Source organism: Erigeron canadensis, chromosome 2 (genome assembly GCF_010389155.1).
Source record: "Erigeron canadensis isolate Cc75 chromosome 2, C_canadensis_v1, whole genome shotgun sequence".
NCBI lineage: Eukaryota > Viridiplantae > Streptophyta > Magnoliopsida > Asterales > Asteraceae > Erigeron > Erigeron canadensis.
In genome coordinates, this window is record NC_057762.1 from 44,464,313 (window position 1) to 44,489,655 (window position 25,343).

Sequence of the window (25,343 nt, forward strand, 5' to 3'; positions counted from 1 at the left end):
ATATTGTGTAACAAAAATATGGTAATTCTAATGCGTATGAAAACAAACTTGTTAGAAGTCAGAAAAAATTTGTACAAATATTAAGAGTCAAAAAGGACAAAGTGACAAATAAATATGAAATCAAGCGACCTTAACTAAATATTAGGTCAAAAAATCATAATTTAAGGGTCACTTTTTTATTATAAAAAGCAAAATGTGAACTTAATAAAGTTAGATAACCATGAAAGAAAACAAAAGTTAAAGGCTAACAAAGATATTCAAAGTTTAAAGGTCAAGTTTTTCTAAATAACAAAGCAAAGTGTAAATATGATAGAGTAAAAGATAAAAAAGAAAAAGAAAATACTTCAAAAGTTTAATGTTAATATAAAAACTAAGTTCAGAAATATGATTTGCTATTTTTTCTCTTAGACATATGAGTTAAAAAATAGCAGGTTAGCTACTTGGTGTTGTACCTTCATAGTGGTATATCATTAGATACAATTTACATATTGACCCCAGTGAGACCAAAACACAGTCTCTCTGAAATTTGAGTTATTATCAACACCTGTGTGCAATATCATCATCATATTCTTCCCATATTTAGTTATTCCACAAGAAAACTTAAGCAGCAAACAATGTCCATGACTTGTTAACTCATGCAAGGAAAAGATTTAAAGACGCAGATTAAGAAAGATAGCATACTTCTCCCAACCAGCTGATATTAAACGGTATCAAGAAAACTAACAAAATATTCTTGATTCTAAATCTCCTCTAATACGAATAATAATCTCGATATTCATCAAAAATACTATCCGACTAAACCTAAACCAGAGCAGCTAAATATAAAAGCTGCAGGAAATCTAAGACATACTACTACAAAAGAGGTCCATCATTGCCCTTAGAAAAGCTTGAAAAGCAAACCGCCATGAGTAGCAAAGAAGGGAGCAAACACAAGCGACTCCACCGCCATGAGCTTGATGAGAATGTTGAGAGATGGACCAGAGGTATCCTTCAATGGGTCTCCAATGGTGTCACCTATCACCGCAGCCTTGTGTGGTTCAGATCCCTTTGGTCCTAGGGTTCTTGCATGTTCAGACGCACCAGCCTGATTCAAATCATATAGAAGCTTAGCTTTTGTTACCAGCAGAATATATCAACATCTAAGGAGGTATATTTGGATTTGAGTTGTAAAACTGTAAAACTTAACCAGCCATTTCTGTAAAAAAACAGAAATGATTATCAAGACATACAAACATTTTACCAACTTAACCCATCTTCCAACCACCCCTTTTTTGGATGTCCATTTTCATCATTTCTTAAATAATTAGATAGTCAAACTCAACAAATGACTGATAAGACTACTAATACAAGTTCAGAAATCAAAACCACATCCAAAACAACACCGCTATACCCTATATCCTAAAAATGACGAACTGGCTTAAATTGCGTAATTACTTTCAAAACGTGCATCCAAACAGTCATGAAGATATGATATGGAGTAATAGCTATGGCACATTTAAAGTGAAAAAAATCACCTCAATGTACTTTTTGGCATTGTCCCATGCACCACCAGTGTTTGATGCAGAAATTGCTACCTGAACCATGAACCATAAAGTTTAATCTACAAAAACCAAAAATCAATAAAATCAATTAGGGGGAAAAATTGAAAAAGTTACCTGGACACCCGAAACTAGAGAGCCAGCAAGAACACCTGAAAGAGTCTCGACTCCAAATAAGGTCCCAACAATGAGTGGAGTTAGCATGACGAGTGCACCAGGTGGAATCATCTCCTTGATAGATGCATCAGTTGAGATTTTGACACAAGTGGCATAATCTGGTTTGGTAAGGCCTTCCATTAGACCTGGGATGGTATTGAATTGCCTACGAACCTCCTCCACCATTTTCAAAGCTGCACTGCCTACACTTTTCATGGTCATGGCTGAAAACCAGTATGGAAGCATGGCACCGACAATTAGACCAATGAACACTTTTGGTGTCAACACATCAACCACTTCAATTCCTGCACGGCTCACAAATGCGCCAAACAATGCCAGTGAAACCAGAGCAGCCGAGCCAATAGCAAATCCCTGTAAACGCACACCATATGTAACTAAGTAAGTACCAAAATACAAGTTCTTGCTATATTAATACCATGAATTAAAAAACGAATCACCTTTCCAATGGCAGCTGTGGTGTTTCCAGCTGCATCAAGTGCGTCAGTTCGCTCCCGGATTCTGTGGCTCATACCAGCCATCTCAGCTATGCCGCCAGCATTATCACTAATGGGACCATAAGCATCTATGGCTAGTCCAGTGGCGATTGTGCTCAGCATTCCAAGGGCAGCAACTGCAATACCATACATGGCTGCAAAGCTGAAGCTCACAAATATGCTGATTGCTATTGCAAAAATAGGAATAATGACAGATTTGTATCCCAGAGCAAGCCCGAAGATGACATTTGTTGCAGCTCCCGTCCTGCACGAGTCTGCAACATCTTGCACGGGACTGCAGAAATAAACAATAAGAAAAAAATTAGCTGATTACGGACAGATCTGGATCCTGGCACATCAAATATAATATCACATACCTGTATGCATTGCTGGTGTAGTACTCTGTTACAAAACCAATGATAAGACCAGCCCAAAGACCAACACACACGCACAAGAAAAGTTGCCTGCAAACAGGTATTTAACATCATATATAAAGAAAGGTTGTAATTTGCAACAAACCCTTTATAAATATTTGAACAAACTTATCAAGACAAAACAGTTTTGTAATTAGTACCAGTTATGCACAACTTTCTGAGCACCAAAGTTAAAGATAGTGAAGGATGTAGGCAGTGCAATAAAACTAACAATGGCAACTCCAACGGTCATCAGAACAGTAGATATAATAAGTTGATTCTTTAGTGCTGGCTCAATATCTTTGACAGACTTGATTTCGAAAAAATCCGTAGCAAAAAGTGTGGTGATTAAGCAAACAACAATTCCAATTGAGCTAACTAGCAATGGATAGCACATTGCAGTGAACTCGTGGTTGATTCCAAAAGAAGAAATGGAAGCAACAACAAGTGCAGCGCAAGATGATTCGGCATATGAACCAAAAAGATCAGATCCCATTCCCGCAATGTCACCAACATTATCCCCAACATTATCAGCAATCACCTGAAAAAAAAACCACATAATGATTAAAAAACAATCTTTTTTTTTGGAACGGCAGAATATTCCAAAACAAAAACAATCTTTAAGATACAAAATGCAGCAAACACGGCTAAAGGGTGACAAAATGGCAATGACTAATGACTTACAGCAGGATTTCTAGGATCATCTTCAGGAATGTTCCTTTCGACCTTCCCAACAAGGTCAGCCCCCACATCAGCAGCCTTAGTATATATACCTCCACCAACTCTTCCAAACAGAGCCATTGAAGATCCACCAAGTCCATAACCAGTTATAGCCTCGAAAAGGCCTTCCCAGTCATCGCCGTAATACAACTTAAAGACATTAATAGTAATATACAAAACCAAAAGACCATTTGCGGCAAGGAGAAAACCCATAACTGCACCAGATCTAAAAGCAACAATAAAAGCTTTCCCGACACCTTTTCGTGCTTCGAGTGTTGTTCTTGCATTCGCATAAGTAGCTATTTTCATACCAAGGAAACCAGAGAGTACAGAGGTAATCGCACCAAGCACAAACGATGCAGTACTAAACAAAGCAGTAGCAAGTGCAGGCTTGCACATCATATGGACATTATAGGTGCATTGTTGACTCTTTGTGCTGAATCCCTCAACAGAACCCAAAAACAGAAAGATCAAGATTGCAAAAACAACCATGAAAATACCCACATACTGATACTCGGTAAATAAAAAGGATGTCGCTCCTGTTATGTTATGTAACAAACCAAACAAACAAAAATTAGCCTCAAAAGACCAACATAAATCAACTTAAAGATGATAACAATGCAACCAATTTTTCTTTTTTCTAACCAAACAACAAAACATAAAAGTAACTCACACTTACATTAACAAATTGAGACGTAAATATAACAATAGCCTCAAAGCAGTAACTTTAAGTAACTCAGGTTTACATTAATAAACGGAAATGTTAATGTAATATATCCTCAAAGCAGTAACTTTGCCCATCTTTAACATAAACCCAAATTTCTTTTTCCTAACCAAAGAGCAAAATTAACTAACATTTACTCTAACAAGCTGAAATGTGAACATAAATCAGCCTTAAAGCAGTGACTTTAGTTAAATAAATGATAAAAACCCATACTTCTCTTTTACCAACCAAATAACAAAGCTCAAAAGTAACTCATACTTTTCCCCTTAAGGGGAAGTTTGGCTTAGCTTATTTTTGGCTTATTTGGGTTCAGCTAATCTTTAAAAAAACCCTGTATTTGTGGCTTACTTTCCAGGTTACAAAATTATCAACTATCATGACTTCAGTTGAAATTAAACTCATAAACCAAAATATCCAGATAAGCCAAAATAAGCTACAGCCAAAACACCTAACAAAGTGAAATGTAAAATAACAAGCAGTAACTTCAAGGACAACCCAATAGAATCCGCATTTCTTTTTTTAACCACACAGTAAAAATAACTCAAATTTACACTAACAAGTTACCACGGTAACATGTAAACATAAATTAACCTCAAAGCTGTAACTTTAATCAATTAAAACATAAACCCAGTAAAACCCAAATTTCCTTATACTCGCCACACAATAAAAAGTAAGAAATTTTCTTTTTTTATTTACCATCATCAACTTTCAAGATTTATAGATATATATATATATATTTATACCTTCAGAAATGGCACTTTGAATCTCAGCGCATTTAAGGACAACGTTATGTTCGTTAACACCTTCTTCTTCTTCAATCAAAGAATCGTTAAATCCATTTTTGGTATTTGACGGCGGGCCGTTACGTTCAGGAGTGAGCTTAACTCTTGAAACCAATGCCCATTGGACCAATGAAAATATGATACCGATAACAGCACATACCGGAATAATAATTTCCGTCGCTAGATCTGTCAGTAACGCCGGCGCCATATTTATTTATTTATTATTATTATTATTGTGAACAGCCGCAGTTTTTAGAGATAGAAGTGGGGAAAAAGTGGCCAGTAGGGAAAGTGTGTGTATTTATAGTAGGTGGGATATAAACGGTAACAAATACGGATTTGGTAGTATTTTAGGGTTTTCAAGATTTATTATTTGGGCATGGATGTGTGTTTTGTTTTGGTAAGTGGATAAGGGTAATTATTATGTGTTCAGTAGTTGGTTTATTTGGAAGGGAAGTGATATTCGTATCATTTATTTTGTTTGATGGATGTATCATAACTGTGTATTGTTGGCTTGTACAGTCAGCTATATAATTTATACATTGTGGTACATTCATCAAAAATGATGATACGAATATCATTTCCCTATTTGGAATCGTAGTGATCATCAAAGAGAAATGTTATATCTATTAGCTTTTAAAATTAAAAAAAAAAATCATATAATAAGAAAGCTATTAACATGATTTATCATTTTTCATGATTAAATATTAGATTTCGTTAAACAGGAGATTAATTAAGGTATTTTTCTAAGAAGTGATCCTTATAAAAAAAATCTTTTTGTCGTACATAAAATATACATATATTTTTGTATAATGGCTAAAGTATTACGAGTATATGTAAAGGTCATTATCCATTCTTTTTTGGGTATTTAATATTGTCTTAGTAGAATTTTAGTTTAAAGATTTACTTCAGTGTAGATGTGCAAGAAGCGGTTAACCGATTTCGGTTAATAATTTTAATAACCGGTTTCGGTTGTTTTTTAAAACAATAATAACCGATTACGGTTAACTTGTACCGGTTAATAACCGGTTTTTAGATTTTAAAACTGGAGCCTATCTAACCGATTTCGATTAATAATAACCGGTTAACCTATTCGGTTTTTTTAAACATATTCCAAAGCCTAAGCGACAAACTCATATTGCAAAAAAATCTGTATTCCAAATAAACATCATTTTCTAAACACAACAAACTTCATCATCCCAAATCTCAAAAACAACAAAAAATTGAAGTTGGATCGGATGAACTAATAATTAATCTATATTTAGTATAGATATATTGAAAGCTTACGAAATCATCTGATGGTGTGATCTTTCCGGTTATATATCAGTGTATGTATATAATATGACTGATATTGATATATATATATATATATATATATATATATATATAATATGTGATTAACCGGTTATTATTTGGAAAATTAACCGGTTATAGGTTAACCGGTTAATAATCGGTTTTGGTTTTGAAAAGAGTAATCGGTTAGTAACCTTCGGTTTCTGGTAACCTATAATCGATTTTTACTATTTCGGTTACTAACCGATTTCGGTTACCGGTTACAAATCGGTTCGGTTAATCGGTTTTTTCTTGCACCTCTACTTCAGTGTAGCATCCATGATAAATTTGTTTGAGATTAGTTTCCTGGAATTTATCTATCTTTGACCGAATATCTATAGTAGTAAAAAAACTAAAGTTTTGTGTATTGTATGTAAACAACTCGAAAACATATTTATTATATATAAGAAAACATACGTGACAACCATATACAGGTACTAATTTTCAGATTTTAATTGGTTGAAACGAAATTCTTACATACAATAAACATTATTTCGAGTTGTTTACATACAATACACACAACTTTAGTTATTTCCTACTATAGACATTCGTTCAAAGTTTCTTACATTCCAGGAAACTAATCACAATTTATTTTTACTATTATTGAAAAGTTAAGAAAAATTATTAGAAGGCTTACGTGGAGTGGGAAAAATATTATTAGATGATCTATTTCCAACTTATTAGTTATTACTTTCTAAGTTCAAAAGCTTAAAATTATTAATTTAATAAAAAAAATGATTTTCAAAGTTTTTTAGGTTTTAGTGAATAACTTTTTGTAGATTATAGTTATTGGATTGGTAAACATGATAGACTTTTTGCATTGTGAATACTTTAAGATAATACTGATCTAAATTTTTACTTACCAAATGTGATTTGAAAAGGTATTTTGTGATACAGGTTTGTCAATTATAATTTTATAATTGTTAATTATCAAGCTATAAGTCTGTAACTACAAATTGATATAATGCCCAAAGATTTATTACGTGTTAACTATGACTTTAAGGACTATGATTAACATAATAATCCATTACAAAATCCAAACTTCAAACAAATTGGTGATTAACACGATCGATACATATTTCGTTAGGTCTTTTAACCTTTTACTTGTAATCTAATTAGTATAACATGAACATTTGATACATTTATATCAAACTTAGGTTTTTATAGATGAAAAATTAATTAACCAAACAAATATTGATTCAACTGGTAAAAGTGTGAAACCGACCGATTGAAATCAACTTAAAAAAAAAATTGGTTATAATCAATAGAAGACAAGAACAAGATAGTGTTTATCTTTTGCGATGTTGTGTTTTGTTGGAGGCGAAATATCTATGCGTGCATTATGGCATTTTATAATTCAAGGCAGTGACGCCCAATCGTAAATAAATAGTGGGCTTCGGCCCAGTAATATATTAGCACATCACAATCTATTGGTCGATCAATTCTAAATTTCAAATGAATATGAAAGCAATTAATAGTCTATCTTTATCAGAATGAAATCTATAGAAGAAAAAGAAAATGGTAAAATGAAACTCAATTATGTTGTCATTCTTGTTGAATATTGTTGTTTGCTTATGTGGTTATTACACGTTTCCTTTTTCTTTTCCTATCTCCTTTTACATCATTTAATTGGTATCAAATGTCAAGGGCGCGTATGATTGCATTTTGAAACAAAGTTTGTTAAGACGCTTAAACAACAAGACAAAGAAGCTCCCGTGGCGCTGAAGTAACAAATTAAGTGTTTCAAAACAAGCAAACGCAACAAACTTAATATACTTCCATAAACCATCTAAAACAGAACTCATTACATATATAACTAGCCATAGGTCCTATGGGCGATAGCCAACCCTTAGTAGCGATATGTATGCACCTTAGCTCGGGTTTTAACATAACCCGAGGGTATATGGTTATAATATTACTCCCTCTGTCCCAAAATTATAAGTTACGTGTAAGAAGAAATGAGTCGGTCCCATGAAAGTCCAACCGGCCCGTTTCTTTCATGATTGAGTTTGTTATGTTTGTAGCTTCATATATATTGCCACACCATTGTTTGATGATATAGTAGTCTATTTCTTTGAGCACTACATTCTCTTACTTATTCTTTCAATTTTCTACCTAGCTAGGTTTTTTTTTAAATGGCTTCTTGCTTCAATAACCACAATGAAGGGCCAGACCCAAACGCCAAACTATCCACCACCTTTGTCCAAGCCGACCCATCTAACTTCCGGTCTGTCGTCCAAAAACTCACTGGCAGTACCTTCCAACAACAATTCACTTCAACTCACAAACTACCCATCTCCAACCCTTCCGGCCGCCAAGCCAAGAAACCAGCCCTTTGTGAAGTCGGGCACCACCATATATCAGTTCACAAGCTTCATGAACGTAGGAAAGACGGTAGGAAGCTGGAGATCACCCTAAAGAGCGTTGCAAGGGATGATGGTGATGAGATGGTTATGTCATCACCAGTTTCCACCTTGGATGGAAGAGGGAGCCTCGGGACTCCGGTGGAGGAAGAAGAGAAAGCGATTGCAGAGAAGGGATATTACTTGCACCCGAGTCGTCCTATTAGTATTAGAGGATCTGAACCTCAACTCTTAGCTTTGTTTCCTCTTAACTCACCTAAATATGATTGATATGATCTAGCTTAATTAGTAGCTTGTTCATCACTTCATCTAATTAGAAACCACTCTAGTAATCTTAATTATGTGATGCCTATTGATCATATGCATATTCATGTGATTATATTTTACTACTCTAGTGCTAGTTAGTATGATTTTTTGATACAAATAAATCAAGGAATAAAACTTAATTGGACGTTAATATCATCATCTATCTAGAAACTTAATTTGATTGTTATTCGATTGTGCGTGTGTGTGTAAAAAAATAATAATAATAATAAAACATGAGGATGTATTCTACATACTATACGTCCACTGGAACAATGTTAATCTTGTTGAAAGTAGTCCGGTTTTGTGATTTCAAATTGTCCAAAATGTAGAACGAGAATAACTTTTTGACTTGATCACCAGCCGGGATAGGAGCATCAACATACTGTCCGTAATGAATTGAAAAATAATGGATGGTGATGAGAGTTTCCACCAACAGATCGAATGCATCGATGATCATGCTGCAATTAATTAATTTCCAGGCAACTAATTCACATTCTACAAAATAGTGCGCAGCTCGATCGGTTTTAAATCCATTATCACAAACACCAGGCAACTAACGAAGTCACTCAAGATAGATCATGAATCTTATGTTCCTGAAGTCGAGATGGAATTTGAGTCTAACGGGAATTAATTGTCAAACACCATATGGCTGGTTGTAGTGGGTTAATTAGGTCGAAATAGCAAAATTTCATAAAGCTTTGTAATTAGCAGTCTTCTTCTGTACAATCATATTTGTGATTTTAAAAGTATATTTATATACACTTTTGTTGAACCATTTCGAAATAATTTAAACGATTTATGTTTGTCATTAAAATGTTTCTTTATGCATAATGATATCATACCATATGATCAATGTTACTACTAATGATGTTAATTAATCATACAACATTATTCTTTTGCATCTCTAACATAATTAACTAATAGCCATTTATTAGAGCCAAAAACCTCTGCAATATGAAGTATATCATGTAACGTACATTTATTATGTTACTATTTTATTACTCGAACAAAATGAATCAGAACAACAACAGCCTATCTGCATCTGTTATCAAAAATCACGAATTGCTTTGCTCCTCGTTTCAACCAAATTCTCTTCAACGTACTGAAGCAGATACAGATTGTTGTGAAGCATGGTTATATAACCCACTTACCCCACTTGCAAACTGCTGCTTGTTTCGTCTGCGTTTTGTCACCATCACAAACCCTTCACCATCTCCGTTTTTGTTGGTCTTCTGCTCGTTTGTCTCTTGTCCTTCATTCCCGTAAAGAATCTTTATAATTGCACTGTCTTTTGCAATTGCTTCATTAGAACTATCGTTGTACTCTGGCCTTTTCTCATTAGCCAAAACGGGCTCGGGTCTGGACTCGGAGTTATCGTGGACCGACTTCACAATGAAACTGAGAAGAATCTGTCTTGCAAGTTCTGCCTTCTCGGCCTCTGAGCTGGTCTTTCTTGACCTCTCGTCACTTTTTGCACTAGTTGCACACTCTGAACCTCCCCCGGCTTCTGAACCTTGCCAGGCTCGTTTCGGCACAAACTCAGGTGCATGTGGGTTCATGATTCTTGGGCTATTACCTAAACCACTACCAGGTATCTGATACTTCAAGAACCCATTTTTCATGCGAAATGAATGGCTCATCCGGTAGTATAAAGGTGATCTGGGCCCACATGGAACACGGGCAGCAATTGGTGGAAACCCAACTGGCTCAGCTAACATGCCTTGGCTGGCTATAACATCGTACATATTTGTTGCAATAGGATGGGTCATAGGTACAGAAGCTGGACTGAATGGTTGGGCTGAAGCTGAGAGTTTGCTACCGTTTGTTTCTGTGGCACTCTCAGATTTATTACCTCCTGATTTTGAATCTTCCATTTCTCCTGGTAATTTTTCCAATTTTGATACAGTCTCATGAACTATGTCGACTTCTTTAATAACTTCATCATCTGGTATTGTGTCGTCTAAACCAACTTCTTCATTCTTGGCTTCTGATGCGTCACCCGAACCACTGGAGGTCAGGATCTCATCATTTTTTACCATCTCTTGCTCCTCGACTTCTTCTACTTTCTCAAGTAATGGCTTCAGAATCGTACCTGGTGGGGCTACGGCAACTTCTTTGTATGACACAGACTTTGAAGCCATGGCACTAAGAGTTGCTGTAGTTGGGGAAATCCTAGGAGAGCTTCTGGGAACTGAAGTCCGCATCAGTGGCTTGGCCATGTCCTCACCACCGGTCAAGCTCACCTTTGACTGCTTTGACTGAGTTAACTCTGTTGAAGTCGGTCTTGGTGTTACTTTCTGTCCCCTATTAGAGTGTTCTCTGGATACAGTTTTTTCAACACTGTTGATGTGTAGTTTAGTTAGTTCAGGTCTTCTTCGGCTGAACTTTTTTGGACCACCATTTCCTGACCGCACTTTCGGGTTTGCTTCTTGCCATCCCTCATCAGAGATTAATTTTTGAACATCTTCTGCAACTATTGTATCATGTTTAGTAGTATTATCCATATCCGTCACTTCTTGGATAACCACCTCTTGTATATCCTCCCGGATAGTAGGTTCTGCTTTTGTTGTGGTTTCAACAGTATCATGAATACCCGAGTCATCATTTTGTGCATCAATCTGTAGTCCTGGAGCCTTCTCACCCACTGGTGATGCCTAATAGTTAATACATACAATATAAGATACTTGATCAAAATGCCAACTTCTTGTTTCAGTTTGTAGGCCAGGTTAAGTATTTAACTACCTTGGCACGTCGTTTCCTCTGTGCATCTGCCCCCTTCGAGTCCTGATCTGGACTAATAAAATCAAGTAGATCTGATACACTGCAAAAATGAGGTCAAATATATTGGTCCATAGATTGATATTATTGGACAGTTCACATTGAGTAAATTGGATATACCATATTAATACCTAAGGTGACCCTTGCTGGCAATAGATGCATCCGGTTTTGGAGTTCCATTTCTTGCTGCTTCTTGCTGTTCTAAAGCTTTTGACTCAAAATATTCTAGCCACGCAGCAGCATCCTGTTTACAATGGGGATCCGAGTCACAATTATGAGGATGTTATAGTAACATGAATCAGGTATTGTAAGGTATTTCAGAAGGTCGTCCTCACCTGAGTACGAAGATCTTCTGCTCCCAATTTTGCTTGAAGTATCTGTAATGTAGTTTGCTCATGTTGCACACTCAGGGAATAAGCTTCCATCAGAGAAAGAGCTATAGCTATTGCATGATAGCTAGCAGCTGTCTGTAATTGAAAGACAAAGATTTTTAGTCAGTCAAACGGCGTTGCTAGAATAACGCATACATGTCTCTTTGCAGTGATTCCTTGCAGCATGTTTTGTTGTGTGTGTGTGCATGAGAGTGTGTGTGTGTGTGTGAGAGAGAGAAAGAGAAGGGGGGGGGGGGGGGCAGAGACCTGTATATGATCGACTCCTAATAATCTTTGGTTGCATTTTAAGGCTTCATGGAGGTATCTGAGGGCAACATGGACATTGCCCATACCCTCTTCCATCATAGCTACATTTATATAAGTTGCAGCAGTGTTGGGGTGTGAGAGTCCACATGTGAAATACAAAAGGAACAGTGCACGGTTCACATATCTGTAAAATTCAACGTGCTATTTATCACCACGGGTAGAAGAAAGTTCTTGAGAGAAAAAGTAATACTTCATTTATAACAAGAAGATATCCAATATGTACTTACTTGAGTGCCAATTCAATATGTTGGAGACGGTAGTAGAAAACTGAAAGATCCCCATAACTTTTCATCGTGTCAGGATGGTCAAGACCAAGTTCTCTCTCATTGATATCCAAAGCCCTTTGTTGATAAATGGTTGCCTAAAAACAAGAAAAAATATTTTCCATGAGATCACTATCATTTACATGGGTAATAAGATCTTACTTTCCTACCCATCACTTTAAGTTAAACAAATACAATATAACCACACTATCAAAGAAAGAAACAAGAATATGTCACCTGATTAAAGTCACCGGTGTGATAAAGAACGACTGCCAGGAGACTGTAAGCACTCGCAGTGGTTCGGTGATAAGGACCACATACAGCTATCATCTTTGCAAGTGCCTAATTGAATGTGAAAATGTTAACTTTTTATATGCATAGATAATTAGATTTTCTGATTTCTTTTTCAGGACATAATGATACCTTGGTTCCACAGTTAACTGCATCTTCTAGCTTTCCTTTATCCAGTGCAATCTTAGATGACTCCAGTAGTGTCCTCCCATCAGCAGAAGAACATAGAACATGCTATAACATATATATCAAAATTAGTTTGTATGAAAAGCAAAGACTTGCACTAATAACCACATATTAGTTAGACCAATTGTTTCCAACAAGACTATAAATTTATGCATGTGAGAAACAGATACCTTGCATACTGGAACCATGCTGATAATATCAGAACTCTTAAATGGATTTGGACTATCCATATCATAGTCTCTTGAAGCCAACTCCAATCCAATCTGGATGTTGGTAAAGCTATTAGCATTTAATATTTAAATACACATATATATAATGGATGCCAAATCGATACCTTGTGACACAGCCCTCGGAGAACAGAAAACTTCCTCAAGTGTTGGTGTTCATCTTTTATCTTCCAATCATATCGTTTAGCTAGAAAAGATTGTAACCATTGTAACTTAAGACTTTGATCATCAAGAAACTCTTGATTATTATTGTCTTCTCCCGACATCCCAAACAAGAAATTTAAAGTTGAGACTATAGCTGCCGACACCTCTGAAAAGTTTTCAGCTGAAGCAATAACAGCTTTAAGTATATGCTTAAAGGCACGTGTGACCATCTCATGAACACAAAGTGATCGTATATGTGGAAGCTTCTCAGCAAGCTCAACCTAATCATCAAAATTTACCAGGTCAAAAATCAGGGAGTAAAGAGTGTGTGTGTGTGTGTGTGTGTGAGAGAGAGAGAGAGAGAGCTTTCTCACCACACGTCCCAATGAACGCATCTGCAACCCTCTTAAATGCATGAAATCAGTAAGTGTGCGCCCATCAACGGGAGAAAGTTCAAGTGATCCAAAGTCTGTTACCTAAAACAAGGACCAAATTTCTTATGGTGCCATCAAAGCATGGTAATATCCCTTATGATTCAAATTCAATTTGTAAACAGAATCGTACCAGCTTAGGCAATGCCACTTCATCATAATACTTGTGTGCCATTTCAATAAGCTCATCTCCTGACTGTAACAGACTAACAGTAAGTATAAAGCACTAAGCCTTTGCAAACATATCTAGCACATACACTTCACACCCGAAGGAAGTGAACTAACCTTCAAGTGAAGACCAGTTCTGCTTTCTCTCAACCGTAAGAAGGCTTCTTCTGAAATCAGTTTCTTAAGGTCAGAGTCAACGTTTAACTCTTGACTGTCTGGCTCTAACGCAGTGCTTTCTTGACCTAAACTGCTTGCTTCTGTATTATCTGAGCAATTAGTATCATTCTGCTTCTTTTCCCGCTTCTTTAGCAATTTAAATTGTTTTCCTAAGCCTACAACTGTTTCAGCTTTATCTTCATTGGGTCTCTCTGGATCATCTCCTGTTGGTGCTTCCTGTTTTTGCAAATGTTGTAACCAACAAGAGCCCAACTCCCATCTAATAGGCTTCCCGGAATCAGCTGACTTCTCCAAGTTGATCAAACTTTCTTTTATTACTCGTCTAACCAAACACCTTGAAGATTCAAAACTGCCCTGTTCAGGTTGAGGTGACTTGGATCCTGATGATTCCCCATCTCTTGAATTGGGAAGCAGAGACCTTAAACTGTAAAATATTTTTAAACAAAAAAAGTCTATTAGACGGTCTTATTTGGCTTATATGATATAAGTTCTACACAGGAAGAATAACAAGTTTTAAATCTTTGGTGACTTCACGGAATAAATTTTATTGTGATATAATGCTCAAAAAAGTATAAATGAATATATTTATTTGCTAAGCCTAATGTATCAATAAGGATCAAAAAATGCATACCTGTTAATGTTAAGGGCGTTGGCTCCACCTTCAGGCTGATCATCAATCACAATATCTTGTGACATGAACTTTGCCTTTTTGATGTCACCAACAATCTTTACCGTTGCTGTGTATCCACAATGTCTTAGAAATACTGTACCCATCGAGGTAGTGTCCTGTAAAAATTGAGTGCATTGATTAATTTTTCCAAGCCTATTAATGAGCTTCAGATGAAATGCTTCCAACATCCAAAAACAAAAATGCAATAAATATTTTCTTCTTTATATTCCTGCAGCAGTGAAGCGAAAGAAAATTGGGTCAACTGGGGTCAAAGGACACTTACATGGACAACTGCACTCTCATCTGCCGTTACTCCTTTAAGTAAATTCCGTATAGCAACTTCTTCACAAGACATGTCAGGAGATCCAATTCCGATCACCTTCACACCTGACTTCAAGCTTGCATCAGCAGTATCTCGTCTCACTGTAATAGACAAGTCCCCCACACGATCCTCACTTATGATCGATCCAGGAGGACAGTTCTCTGCTGCAACAGAATCTATAACTTTGCGTATGGTTGAAACAGCTTTAAAGATGGAGACATCGACAAATAAACTATGTAGCAAGAACGCCTTTCGGTCACGAACCACCCTTTCTTCCTCAGTTTTGCAAGGAAGGCTGGCCAAAATTGCAAACTCAGTAGCCCATGCTCTACGGTCATGTTGACCATTTTGCCCTTGGCCACCACCATTCCCACCCCAGGTCTCATCTTCTGATGGAAGTGGCTGGAAGTTTGATCCTGAATCCAAAATGGATGGTGGAACTAGCCAGGAATTCGCCCGGAAACCATATGGAAGATTACCAAACTGAAAATCAAACCTTGAAAGTTTGTGAAGGAAATGCGAACAATTTGTTCACTGTTCAGAAACATGTAAAACCTGGCCCGTTTTATATTTTTTAGAAAACATATCGAATATATAAAGCATGTTATATGACACAAAAACCAGAAAAACACGACAAACCAGACGACTACATTTATGACGGCTGCCAATTAAAGTTACTCGTCACACTCATACAAATATTATATATATCACGCGCACGTGCACACACACACAAAAGAATATTACCTTATTATGTTCTGCATAGGCTTTCATCAACGATTCATATGCCTGCAAAATTCCGACTTAAAAATAAGTATTTCTCATATAAGAATTCCTATTGATTTCAATGAGTGAGGAGAATTTTATAAACAAAAATAAAGAATACTAATATACGAATTCCTTTTAATAATATACTGACTACTTACATTAGCAAAAGCTTGGCTAAGCTGTTGAAGAAGATCCACCAGGGAATGGCTTTGCAAAAATTGCTTTCCCAAGGCGTAAAAACCCTTTGTGGATGCAACAACTTGAAATACCTTGCTATTGCATATTTTAATCTGCAAATATATTATAAAAAAAAAAACACATCATCATCTGTACGACTGTACCAATTAGTCACTGGTTGGGGATTATACTTTGAAAATTCAATTTCATTAGAAATTATGCAAAGTACACCAAAATGTATCCAACTATCCTCATTTTGCTAATGTATGTAGCTATGTAATGACCTTTCAATTTTACCTTTTTATGTATCAAACTTCTAATTCAGAACCATTATATGTATCCTACCTCTTATAACCGGTGACATGGCCCCTACAATTTTACCTTTACCATGTGGTCACCGGATGCGTACGATAACATTGTCTTAAAAGTTTATATTAAGCTAATAGTACAGCAGCAAATTGCGCAAGCCTCCAGTAATTTAAGCTAATTTCAAGCTCGGCAAGATAGCTAAAGAAGCCTTTATGATTTCGGCTCAGTAATCAATATCCCACAGGCCATAAGCATGGCTCAAAAAGGCATGATATTATGTGAAAAAATCATTTTCAATTACTAAATTTATTTCAATTACATACATAGTCACAGAGATTATTAAAAAACAAAAATCATATAAGATATATATAATTTTAACAAACCTGATCACAAGTAAAAAAAATCTAACGCTCCGTATTAAAGTGTAATAACAATTATAGCAGATGTAGTTATTTGGATAAAATTTGTGTACTCCGCCAGAACTACTTAATTTACTGTATAATAATAATAATATATAATAATAAAATAAAAAAAAAATTAACCTGCATTTCGAAATGATCACCCTCACGTAGATCATGTGCATCATGACGTTCAATTCGTTTCAAATCTGATGGTAAAAGATAAGATAAGAATCATAAGATAATTCAAATAACTAAATTAATACATGCAGGTCGTCTAAATTTATATACGACGTCGTAACACTAGGGAAAAAATATAAAAAGAGAAAGGCTTACGTAAAATAGGCGGAGAGAGATTTGAGAAATTGAAAAACTCGTAAAAATCGGAAAGTTTCGGAACCGGATGAATCGCTGCCATGTCGAGATTCTCGGAACTACCATTTTCAACGGTTTCTGTTCCATCGGACGGTGGAGATAAAGGTCGGCCCGCCTGCACGTTCTGTGATCGTGATTTCTTCGATCTGGCTTCTCCACCGGCGCCGGCGGTGGTTTTTCCGGCTTTGGGCTTCGTGAAACGCGTTGTGCTTGCTACTATGTCCAGCAACCGTCGCACGTGCTCCACCGCATGTGACTCATTAGTGTAGTCCTCTTCAAAATAGATCAGTGGCAACTTTGTAAATATTCAATTACGGACTTTACAGTATTATTTACATTTACCCAAGTATAGTAATTAATAAGTAGCACAAATACACAATGAAAGTATAATAAAAGTACAGGTTTACAAATGTATTTTGTTAAAAAATTATTAAAAAACTACGTATATTTTATAAAATAAAAAAAGTGCATTAATATTTATTAATTCAATATAATAATTTTTATTTCTATTATAAGATTGTAAATGCTTATTTTTATATTTTAGAAAAATCTTAGTTCATCAAATAATGTATGTATGGTTATCGAATATACATATAGAGAGAGAGGAGGGGTTATTTGAGAACTCTTAAAAAAATAAACCCAGGAACTCCTCCACACCCTTGGATCAAAGAAGAAAATGGACGGACAAGATTAAAAATAAAAAATACCTCTCAACATTAGAGGGGTATTTTCGTTAGCTCCTTTTTTTCTCTCTCTTACTTTAATAGAATTCTATATAATTCACTAAAAACATTTATCTCACAAACCATAAATCGTTAGACGAAAAGAAAAGCGTAGGTAGTCTTAGAATTTCGTCCTCTTTCATTAGAGATGCGATTCGATATACTTTTGACGACTTTTTAAATTTAGATTTTTTTTTATCACGTTCATCTTACACATGCGTAAGTTGTACTTACCCATGGGCAAGTTATACTTACCCCTAATACATCCCCCTCTAGGGTTTAGGGTTTTATAGGTTAACCCTACAACTTCAAACCCTAAACCCTGGAGTGGGAACCCTCATCCTTTTTAAGTTTTTAGGGTTTAGCATTTAGGGTTTAGATTTTCCTGGGTTTTTAGAATGTAACATCCCCCTCGGATTAGCAATTAAGCTTTGGGGTTTAGGGTTTGAAGTTGTAGGGTTAACCTATAAAACCCTAAAGCGTACCGTGTACCCGCTCTAGGGTTTAGGGTTTGAAGGTCGAGGCTGAGCCGATAGGCTAACACTCGGGCTTCAAACCCTAAACCCTAAAGTGGGAACCCTCATCCGTTTTAGGTTTTTAGGGTTTAGATTTTCCTGGGTTTTTAAAAAGTAGATAGCCTCCCCTTCAGATTAAAAATTAAGCTTTAGGGTTTAGTATTTAGGGTTTTACAATGCGTCCTCATCATTTTTGAACTTTATAAGTAACTTACCCATGTGTAGTTTGTACTTATCCATGGGCAGGTTATACAACTCACCAGTTTCAGGTCTTTCATACACATGTGTTGGTTGTACTTACACATGTGTAGGATGAACGTGATGGAAAAAAAACGAAATTTAAAAAGTCGTCAAAAGTATATCGAATCGCATCTCTAATGAAAGAGGGCGAAATTTCAAGATTACCCATGTGTTTTTTTCCGTCTAACGATGTACGGTTTGTGAGATAAACGTTTTTTAATGATTTAGATATTTTTTGATTTAATAAGAGGAGAGAGAAAGAGAGTGTTGGACAATTTTTTTAATAATAACAAACATGCCCTTCTTGATCTTAATGAATGGAGGGCTGAGATTGGTTCTCGCGTTCTTTTTTTTAGTGGTTCTCAAAATAACTCACCCATATATATATATATACATATATAATAAAACAAGATTGTTTCCTATAGGTATTTTTAGAAAATTTTGATGTGGCAAATCCATATTTCACTTTAAAATGTTTTTATTTTTATTATGATGTCATATATATAAAATAGAAATAATCCTTTACATGTTTAATAATTATATTAATCATTTATTTAAAGAAAAAAAAATTCCATCTTATATAATATTACAAATAAAATGTATTTTCTTATTTGTTTAATGCGGTAGTCATTTTTATTTTATAATTTATTATTGTATTAGTTGATTTATTAACTATATAATTATTGTGTTAGTTGAATTATTAAATTTATATTAAGTTATAATGTTTTAATAACAAACATTATATATATATATATATATAATCTTTTTAATATATTTTATAATTTTAGAATTTTAATTAACATGTCCGGGTTGAATCCGGGTTGATTAACTAGTATTATTATGTAATACTATTTCTTTATCTGTTTTTATTCGCAGAATAGGTGGTTTAAAATTATTTAATGTAGTTTAAAAGTAAACTTAATTAAATTGGTGTTATTAACATCTCTCAAAAATTTAAATCATAACGTGAATTTTTTTTCATGAAAAATATTGGTGACACAGTTTTTCATTTATTAATCATATATATGTTTTATTGGATACCCTAAAAATTATAATATGTAATGTATCAATTTTGTGGTATAAATATCATTTTTTTTTATGCAATATTGTATTAACGGTTCGTAAGCCTATAATGAAAACTCGTACAAATATTTAACGAAAAAAGGTCTTTTTTATATATATAAAACTAAATTAAAAATGCAGCGTTGGCCCTGTTTTGACCAAAGAGTATAAATAATTGAATTTAGTACTTGACAAAATCGTGCAGAGCTAAAAGGGATCTTATTACTGATCCACTTACACAAAAAGACAAGTACACTTTTTTGGAAAAATTTCCGTAGGTAAAGACCAGAGTACCCCTTCGTAAATATAAATGAGTAGTAAATATGACGGAGTAAAATAATATATAGTGTCCACTAATTAAGTTTTACTTTCCTAATCCCAAATCTATATTCGTATAATTTACTTCAATTATTATGTTATGGAAACCACACATCGTTATTTATCATCATCCCAAGCTTTGTATTTTGATTTCCAAGATTCATCTAAATTAATTTAATTGGCAAAGTATTTAAATAATAACTCATGTCATCGTAAGAAGATGACATCGTGTACGACATTGGCGTACATAAAATAATATTGTCATCTATCACTATGGACTTTTGTTAGAATATACCCTCAATAAATAGTAGACTCATAAACTTTAGAATGATTTTTAATTTAATAAAAGGCTTACAAAAATCAAATATTAAGATAAATAACATAAAACAAAACTATATAATATAGTTTGTAACAAGTGTGTGTTTATATCTTTCATACAATTTACTTAACAGAAGTACATGCATTTTTCTTCTAAGAAAGAAAAGAGTATATATGATAACCATTCAACTATTAGATTGTTAAAAAGGCTTAAGTACTCTCCAGTATTCAAACAAAAAAAAATATGCCGTTATCGATGTTTGGAAATTAGAATGAAGACGATTTATCCTTGATTTCTTGGTTTGACAACTCGAAAATATACTTCCAGTAAAATATTAATTAACTATTCAAATTTCTTCTTTAAAAAGAATGCTTTGTGTAATATGATCCTCAACTGATTATTATTGTTTATTTACAGCTATAATAAACATCATCGACAACTACGTTTAAACTGATTTTTCATCGAATAAATTTTTTTTTTACCAAAATCCAATCTTTGTAACTAATCTAAATAAAACAGATAAACTGATAAAATTTTCTATTCAGTTATTCGCGGATGACAAGTCATTTTGTGACTCAAATGCAACATTATAACAGGGTTTTTTTTTTCATCGTTACAGCCTTACAGGATCCAATCATTTCTTAGCTATATCTCTAAGCTATATGCCTAATTAAAGCACTACTTCCACATAAAACCTTTTTTGAGAAAAGCAAGATTACTTGCCACTAGAACACTTATTTACCAATAAATCCGTAATGCTATTGAAGACATCATTAACGGTTGAAAAAGTTTTCAATTAACTTCACTTGTCTTGTAGCTTGTCCATATATCAAACTGGACAAACAAATTTCATAGGGATTGTTCCGAAAAAAAAGTAATGATTTAAGCACACAAAATTTCATTCAATGTCCTATTCTCGTACTAGTAAATAGTAATGCCAACTCGTATGAACAACTATTGCTTAGCTAGTCATTAGTATGTCTTTTTTATAAAATTATTAGCTGTTAAAAAAAACTGAAATATGAGTGATTATATATACTGTTGAATATATTTATAATGCGGATCGATGAAATGGATGACTTATGGTTTGCAGTTTTGTGAAATATTGGTGAAGAAAACAACCTACCTTCAACCATCTTTATCAAACATGGTCTGAGAGTAACCAAATCCAACCTATCATTCAATTTTGCTCCTTTAACCTGTTCAGAATTATATACAATTAAGTCACACCAATAATTAGCTACACTGTTATCAATGCTCAATAAGTACAAACATATATACCACATATATCCTTGGTTTTTCAGAGCCCAATTTTTCAAATGGTTTGCTAAATACAGCCCTAAATGTTTACGGTGTATAAATTGTTTGTACATTTATCATGAAAATCAGGAAACGGGCTTTTAATATGGAAGGTACAAGTTTTTTATGCACGAGCCTTTAGAGCTGTATTTAGCATTTCCCTATTCATTAAGTCATTATTATGTCTTACAAATAAAGCCTGATAATTAGTAGTAATATATATTGATTTTGTTTCCTTTTGAATGGCAATTAGTAGTAATGGCTGGATACTAATTACAATTTCATATTTCATTTCATATCAGTAATAAAGCAGGGCCTTTAGTGAGGGTGTGCGATATATGGGACCGCACATGTCTTCAAATTTTAAGGGCCTTCAAAATCTATTACGAAGTACTATATAATAATAATAATAATAATAATAATAATAATAATAATAATAATAATAATAATAATAATAATAATAATTTAGTCGGATTGGTTTTGCTATAGCTAGAGGAGTGGGGGCCAGATAGTATCGCATCTCCTCACTAATTTCTTGTAAATTTTTGAAATTTCAATAAAAGTTATTATTATAATAATAACAATAATTATAATAATAATAATAAATAAATAAATAAATAATAATACAGTAATAATAATAATAATGATAAATATAAATATGAAAATATTAAGAAAGATTTTTGAGTTATATAGTAGTCGGGTAACAAGTTAGGCCCATATAACCTATTATTGAGTGTGAATTGTCCTCTAAAATTTCCACGTATTATGGCATTTGGTAAAAACAAATAATTTACTATCTATCGTGAATTTCGATGAGAATAAAGTATAGTAAATTTAACCTCGTGTGACAGCGAGTAGTTTGTAAGATGGCAAGTATCGATATTAACAGCTAGTAACTTCTTCACGTCGATGATTTTGTCTGTGGATATGCCCTGCATTATATAGAAAATTTCGTTAAAACTTATGTTTAAAAAACTCATAATATTATGTTCTGTTTTTGAAACAACATCAATACCCAATCCGTCAAAATATAATTCCCTGTTAACAGAACACAGTTCCAAAACTGAAATATTGTATAGTACCTTAAGTATAGCTTGTGTTTCATAAGGAGTAATAACTGTTATGTCCAGAACACTAGGAACAACTGAAACGACAACATAAAACAGGGTCATGTCTCTCTTTATATATGGATTATATATATGAATAAGATTCTGCTGAAGATTAATATATATGTAAACATGATTATTATATAACTAATTAGGCAGACCTTTTTCTTCTTTCTTCTTCTTGTTATCAGACTTGGTTTTGTTTCCTTTTCCTTTGCTTGACCTTGGTGCCATGATAGAGAATTGAATATGATGGAATGGAGCTGACTAAGTTGTTGATGTAGTGGTTATTTAATGGCAAACTGAAAAGGCCATTTGAGTTGAGAAAGGAATTAGAAATGTGAAAGATAGATATATATATATATATATATAATAAAGATGAATGAAGGATAGGATGGAGGGATAAGAGTGTGTTGGGAGCTTACCCTTACCCTATATGTGGATTTCTGAAATTTTTCTGGCCTCTCCTTTGCTTACTTTGATTTCTCTCTCTCTCTACAAGAGATACATGTGATAGTCCCTTTTAAAGAGCCTCATAGTGAGAGATTATTATTAATATTGCATCTATTAATCTATATATATTATATGGGAAGTGATATTTGTATCATTTTTTTTTTATAAATTTACCATACCTGTGCAGTACTGATTTGTGCAGTCAGTTATAAAAGTTATATATTGTGGTACATCAATCAAAAAATGTGATACGAATATCACCTCCCATATTCTATACATCAACTTGGTAAATAAATTGCATTTTTATGTGTTTTTATATTCGCTTATACGAGAGAGGTACTCGTATAATGCGGCGGTGGCGATGGGTGGTGGCGGTCACGGTAACGTTATGATTATTAATGTAAAGTAATTGATGTAAAAGGTAGTGTAGTTATTTTATGGGTTAAAAGATTTATGTTGTAAGTAATTTCATTAAAAGTATTATTATAGGTATATTAGATTAAAATATTTAAATTAGTGAATAAATGAGAAATATGATTTTGATAGATATAGTTGAGAAAATATTTTAGAGATATTTTAAGTAGATTTAGTGTGTGAGTTAAGAATGTGTTAAAAATTAGTGATATTTTGGATTTTTTAAAAATAAAATGTTGAAAAGGAGATGAGTAATTTGTTTTATAAAAAATGAGATGGTACCTGCGCAATGCGTCGGCAGTGGCGGCAACGGGTGGTGCTAGTGACGGTGGTGTTAAAGATGTGGTTATTAATTTAAAAGTAATTGACGTATCTGGTAGTGTATTTATTTTATGGTTAAGGGATTTATCTTTTGTAAATAACTTTATTAAGTATATTATAAAGATATTCGATGGAAAAATTTAGATTAATTAATAAATGATATAGATAGTTTTGATAAATATGGGTGTAAAATATTTTATGGATATATTGGGTAGATTTGATGTATGAGTTAAGAATGTGTTGAAAATTAAGGGCATTTTGGTATTTTAAAGATATAAAGTTGAAAAGGGGATATTAATTTGTTTATTAATATAGTATAGATAAGATTAGGGTTATTAATTAGCTTAATCAAATAGTTTTCACAAACTAGTACTTATTAGCTAGCTTTTTGAAAAGCAAAAAGTGATTTTTTATGGGTGGAGATCCCTCAAGTTACTTTTAATTTGAGGGGTCAAGTTGGAGAAATTTTAGCCCTTAGATGAAAATCGCGGGTCAAGATTAAAAGACCATTTTTAAATCTTGGCATTTGATTTTCATCTAAGGGTCAAGATCTTCCCAACTTGACTCAAGTTGAGGTATCAACTTGAGCAAATCTTCACCTTTTTTATTAGCCTTCTGACATGGAGTAAACAATGTTTTATGAACACGTTTTAATGACATCTTTTTACGTACATTTTTATGGTCGCTTGAAAATATTAATCCACGAATATTCAATCCTGAGATTTCTCAATAAAATATATCATTCGACTACTATGTCATTTTGGTGTTGGTTAAGAGGCTTTTGTTGAGAATAATAAAGAAGGATGTATCTAATTATTTATAATTTATAATAGCTTGTCAAAGTTTGTAACTTCTTTGGTTTTTGCTATTGTATTATCTCTTTTTGTTTCTTACGAATAGAATAATCAATAGAAACAATATCATTTGAACGGCGAAGGAGGTGCACAACGGTATTATATATTTTAATTAGTAAAAAGAAAATGATTTTTATCTTCTGATTTATTTCAAAAAGAGTAATTTATTTCAAAGAGAGTAGTTGAAGAGAACTTTGATACTCTATTTTTGTAAACTTAGATACATAAGTTGGTTGGAGTAACAATCTTGACCCTTTATTTAAAATCAAAAGTTAAAATTAAAAAATATATATATTTTTTTAACAGCAGTGATGATTGGACTCAGTGGCATGCCTTTTCATCGTCCGGTAGAGATCGACCACGTCACCAGCACAGTCAATCCGAGGGCATGACAGGCGGTGAAAATCTCACTACCGTTCTGAAGGAAACTAGCTAATGTTAGAGAAAACCCCCATGCTCTACCTCATTGGCAAAGACTTCCCAATATGTCTTTCAAAGTTTTTGAACCCGTGA

The 25,343-nt window shown here is 33.8% G+C and overlaps 3 protein-coding genes across 4 annotated transcripts; 1 reads left to right on the plus strand and 2 right to left on the minus strand.

Annotated features, from left to right (window-relative positions):
• Positions 1-663: 663 nt before the first annotated feature.
• LOC122587009 (pyrophosphate-energized vacuolar membrane proton pump 1) lies at positions 664-5,086 on the minus strand. The gene is made up of 8 exons (XM_043759066.1): positions 4,789-5,086; positions 3,286-3,860; positions 2,763-3,142; positions 2,566-2,652; positions 2,153-2,483; positions 1,656-2,066; positions 1,515-1,574; positions 664-1,084 (listed from the first exon to the last, which is right to left on the minus strand). Exons 1-8 carry the CDS (start codon positions 5,033-5,035, stop codon positions 878-880), a joined length of 2,298 nt encoding a protein of 765 aa, XP_043615001.1. The 5' UTR covers positions 5,036-5,086; the 3' UTR covers positions 664-877.
• A 3,172-nt stretch (positions 5,087-8,258) lies between these two features.
• Positions 8,259-8,830, plus strand: LOC122586370 (VQ motif-containing protein 11-like). The gene has a single exon (XM_043758364.1). It carries the CDS (start codon positions 8,295-8,297, stop codon positions 8,790-8,792), a length of 498 nt encoding a protein of 165 aa, XP_043614299.1. The 5' UTR covers positions 8,259-8,294; the 3' UTR covers positions 8,793-8,830.
• Positions 8,831-9,738: 908 nt separating this feature from the next.
• On the minus strand, positions 9,739-23,253 carry LOC122587297 (protein TSS). 2 transcript variants are annotated; one of them, XM_043759424.1, is made up of 24 exons: positions 23,214-23,253; positions 22,950-23,090; positions 22,765-22,826; positions 22,522-22,614; positions 21,510-21,582; positions 17,169-17,480; positions 16,977-17,041; positions 16,107-16,238; positions 15,928-15,969; positions 15,145-15,666; positions 14,823-14,977; positions 14,132-14,615; positions 13,980-14,042; positions 13,790-13,891; positions 13,379-13,696; positions 13,215-13,307; positions 12,991-13,092; positions 12,805-12,909; positions 12,532-12,665; positions 12,245-12,428; positions 11,942-12,073; positions 11,738-11,850; positions 11,571-11,649; positions 9,739-11,482 (listed from the first exon to the last, which is right to left on the minus strand). In XM_043759424.1, the coding sequence occupies exons 2-24, from the start codon at positions 23,020-23,022 to the stop codon at positions 9,923-9,925; spliced, it is 4,998 nt and encodes a 1,665-aa protein (XP_043615359.1). In that variant the 5' UTR covers positions 23,023-23,090; positions 23,214-23,253; the 3' UTR covers positions 9,739-9,922. The 2 variants fall into 2 exon arrangements, with proteins under 2 accessions (XP_043615359.1, XP_043615358.1); XM_043759423.1 differs by lacking the exon at positions 23,214-23,253 and having other exon boundaries at positions 22,950-23,133.
• Positions 23,254-25,343: the final 2,090 nt, after the last annotated feature.

Excerpts from the sequence above, each read along its gene's own strand:
- LOC122587009 (XM_043759066.1), bottom strand. The coding sequence starts at position 5,035 with ATGGCGCCGGCGTTACTGACAGATCTAGCGACGGAAATTATTATTCCG. Across the intron at positions 3,861-4,788 it reads TCAAAGTGCCATTTCTGAAG|GAGCGACATCCTTTTTATTT; the intron begins GTATAAATATAT and ends ATAACATAACAG. Across the intron at positions 2,067-2,152 it reads CCACAGCTGCCATTGGAAAG|GGATTTGCTATTGGCTCGGC; the intron begins GTGATTCGTTTT and ends GTGCGTTTACAG.
- LOC122586370 (XM_043758364.1), top strand. The coding sequence starts at position 8,295 with ATGGCTTCTTGCTTCAATAACCACAATGAAGGGCCAGACCCAAACGCC.
- LOC122587297 (XM_043759424.1), bottom strand. The coding sequence starts at position 23,022 with ATGGCACCAAGGTCAAGCAAAGGAAAAGGAAACAAAACCAAGTCTGAT. Across the intron at positions 13,697-13,789 it reads TGCGTTCATTGGGACGTGTG|GTTGAGCTTGCTGAGAAGCT; the intron begins GTGAGAAAGCTC and ends TTTGATGATTAG. Across the intron at positions 13,308-13,378 it reads TCCGAGGGCTGTGTCACAAG|ATTGGATTGGAGTTGGCTTC; the intron begins GTATCGATTTGG and ends ACCAACATCCAG.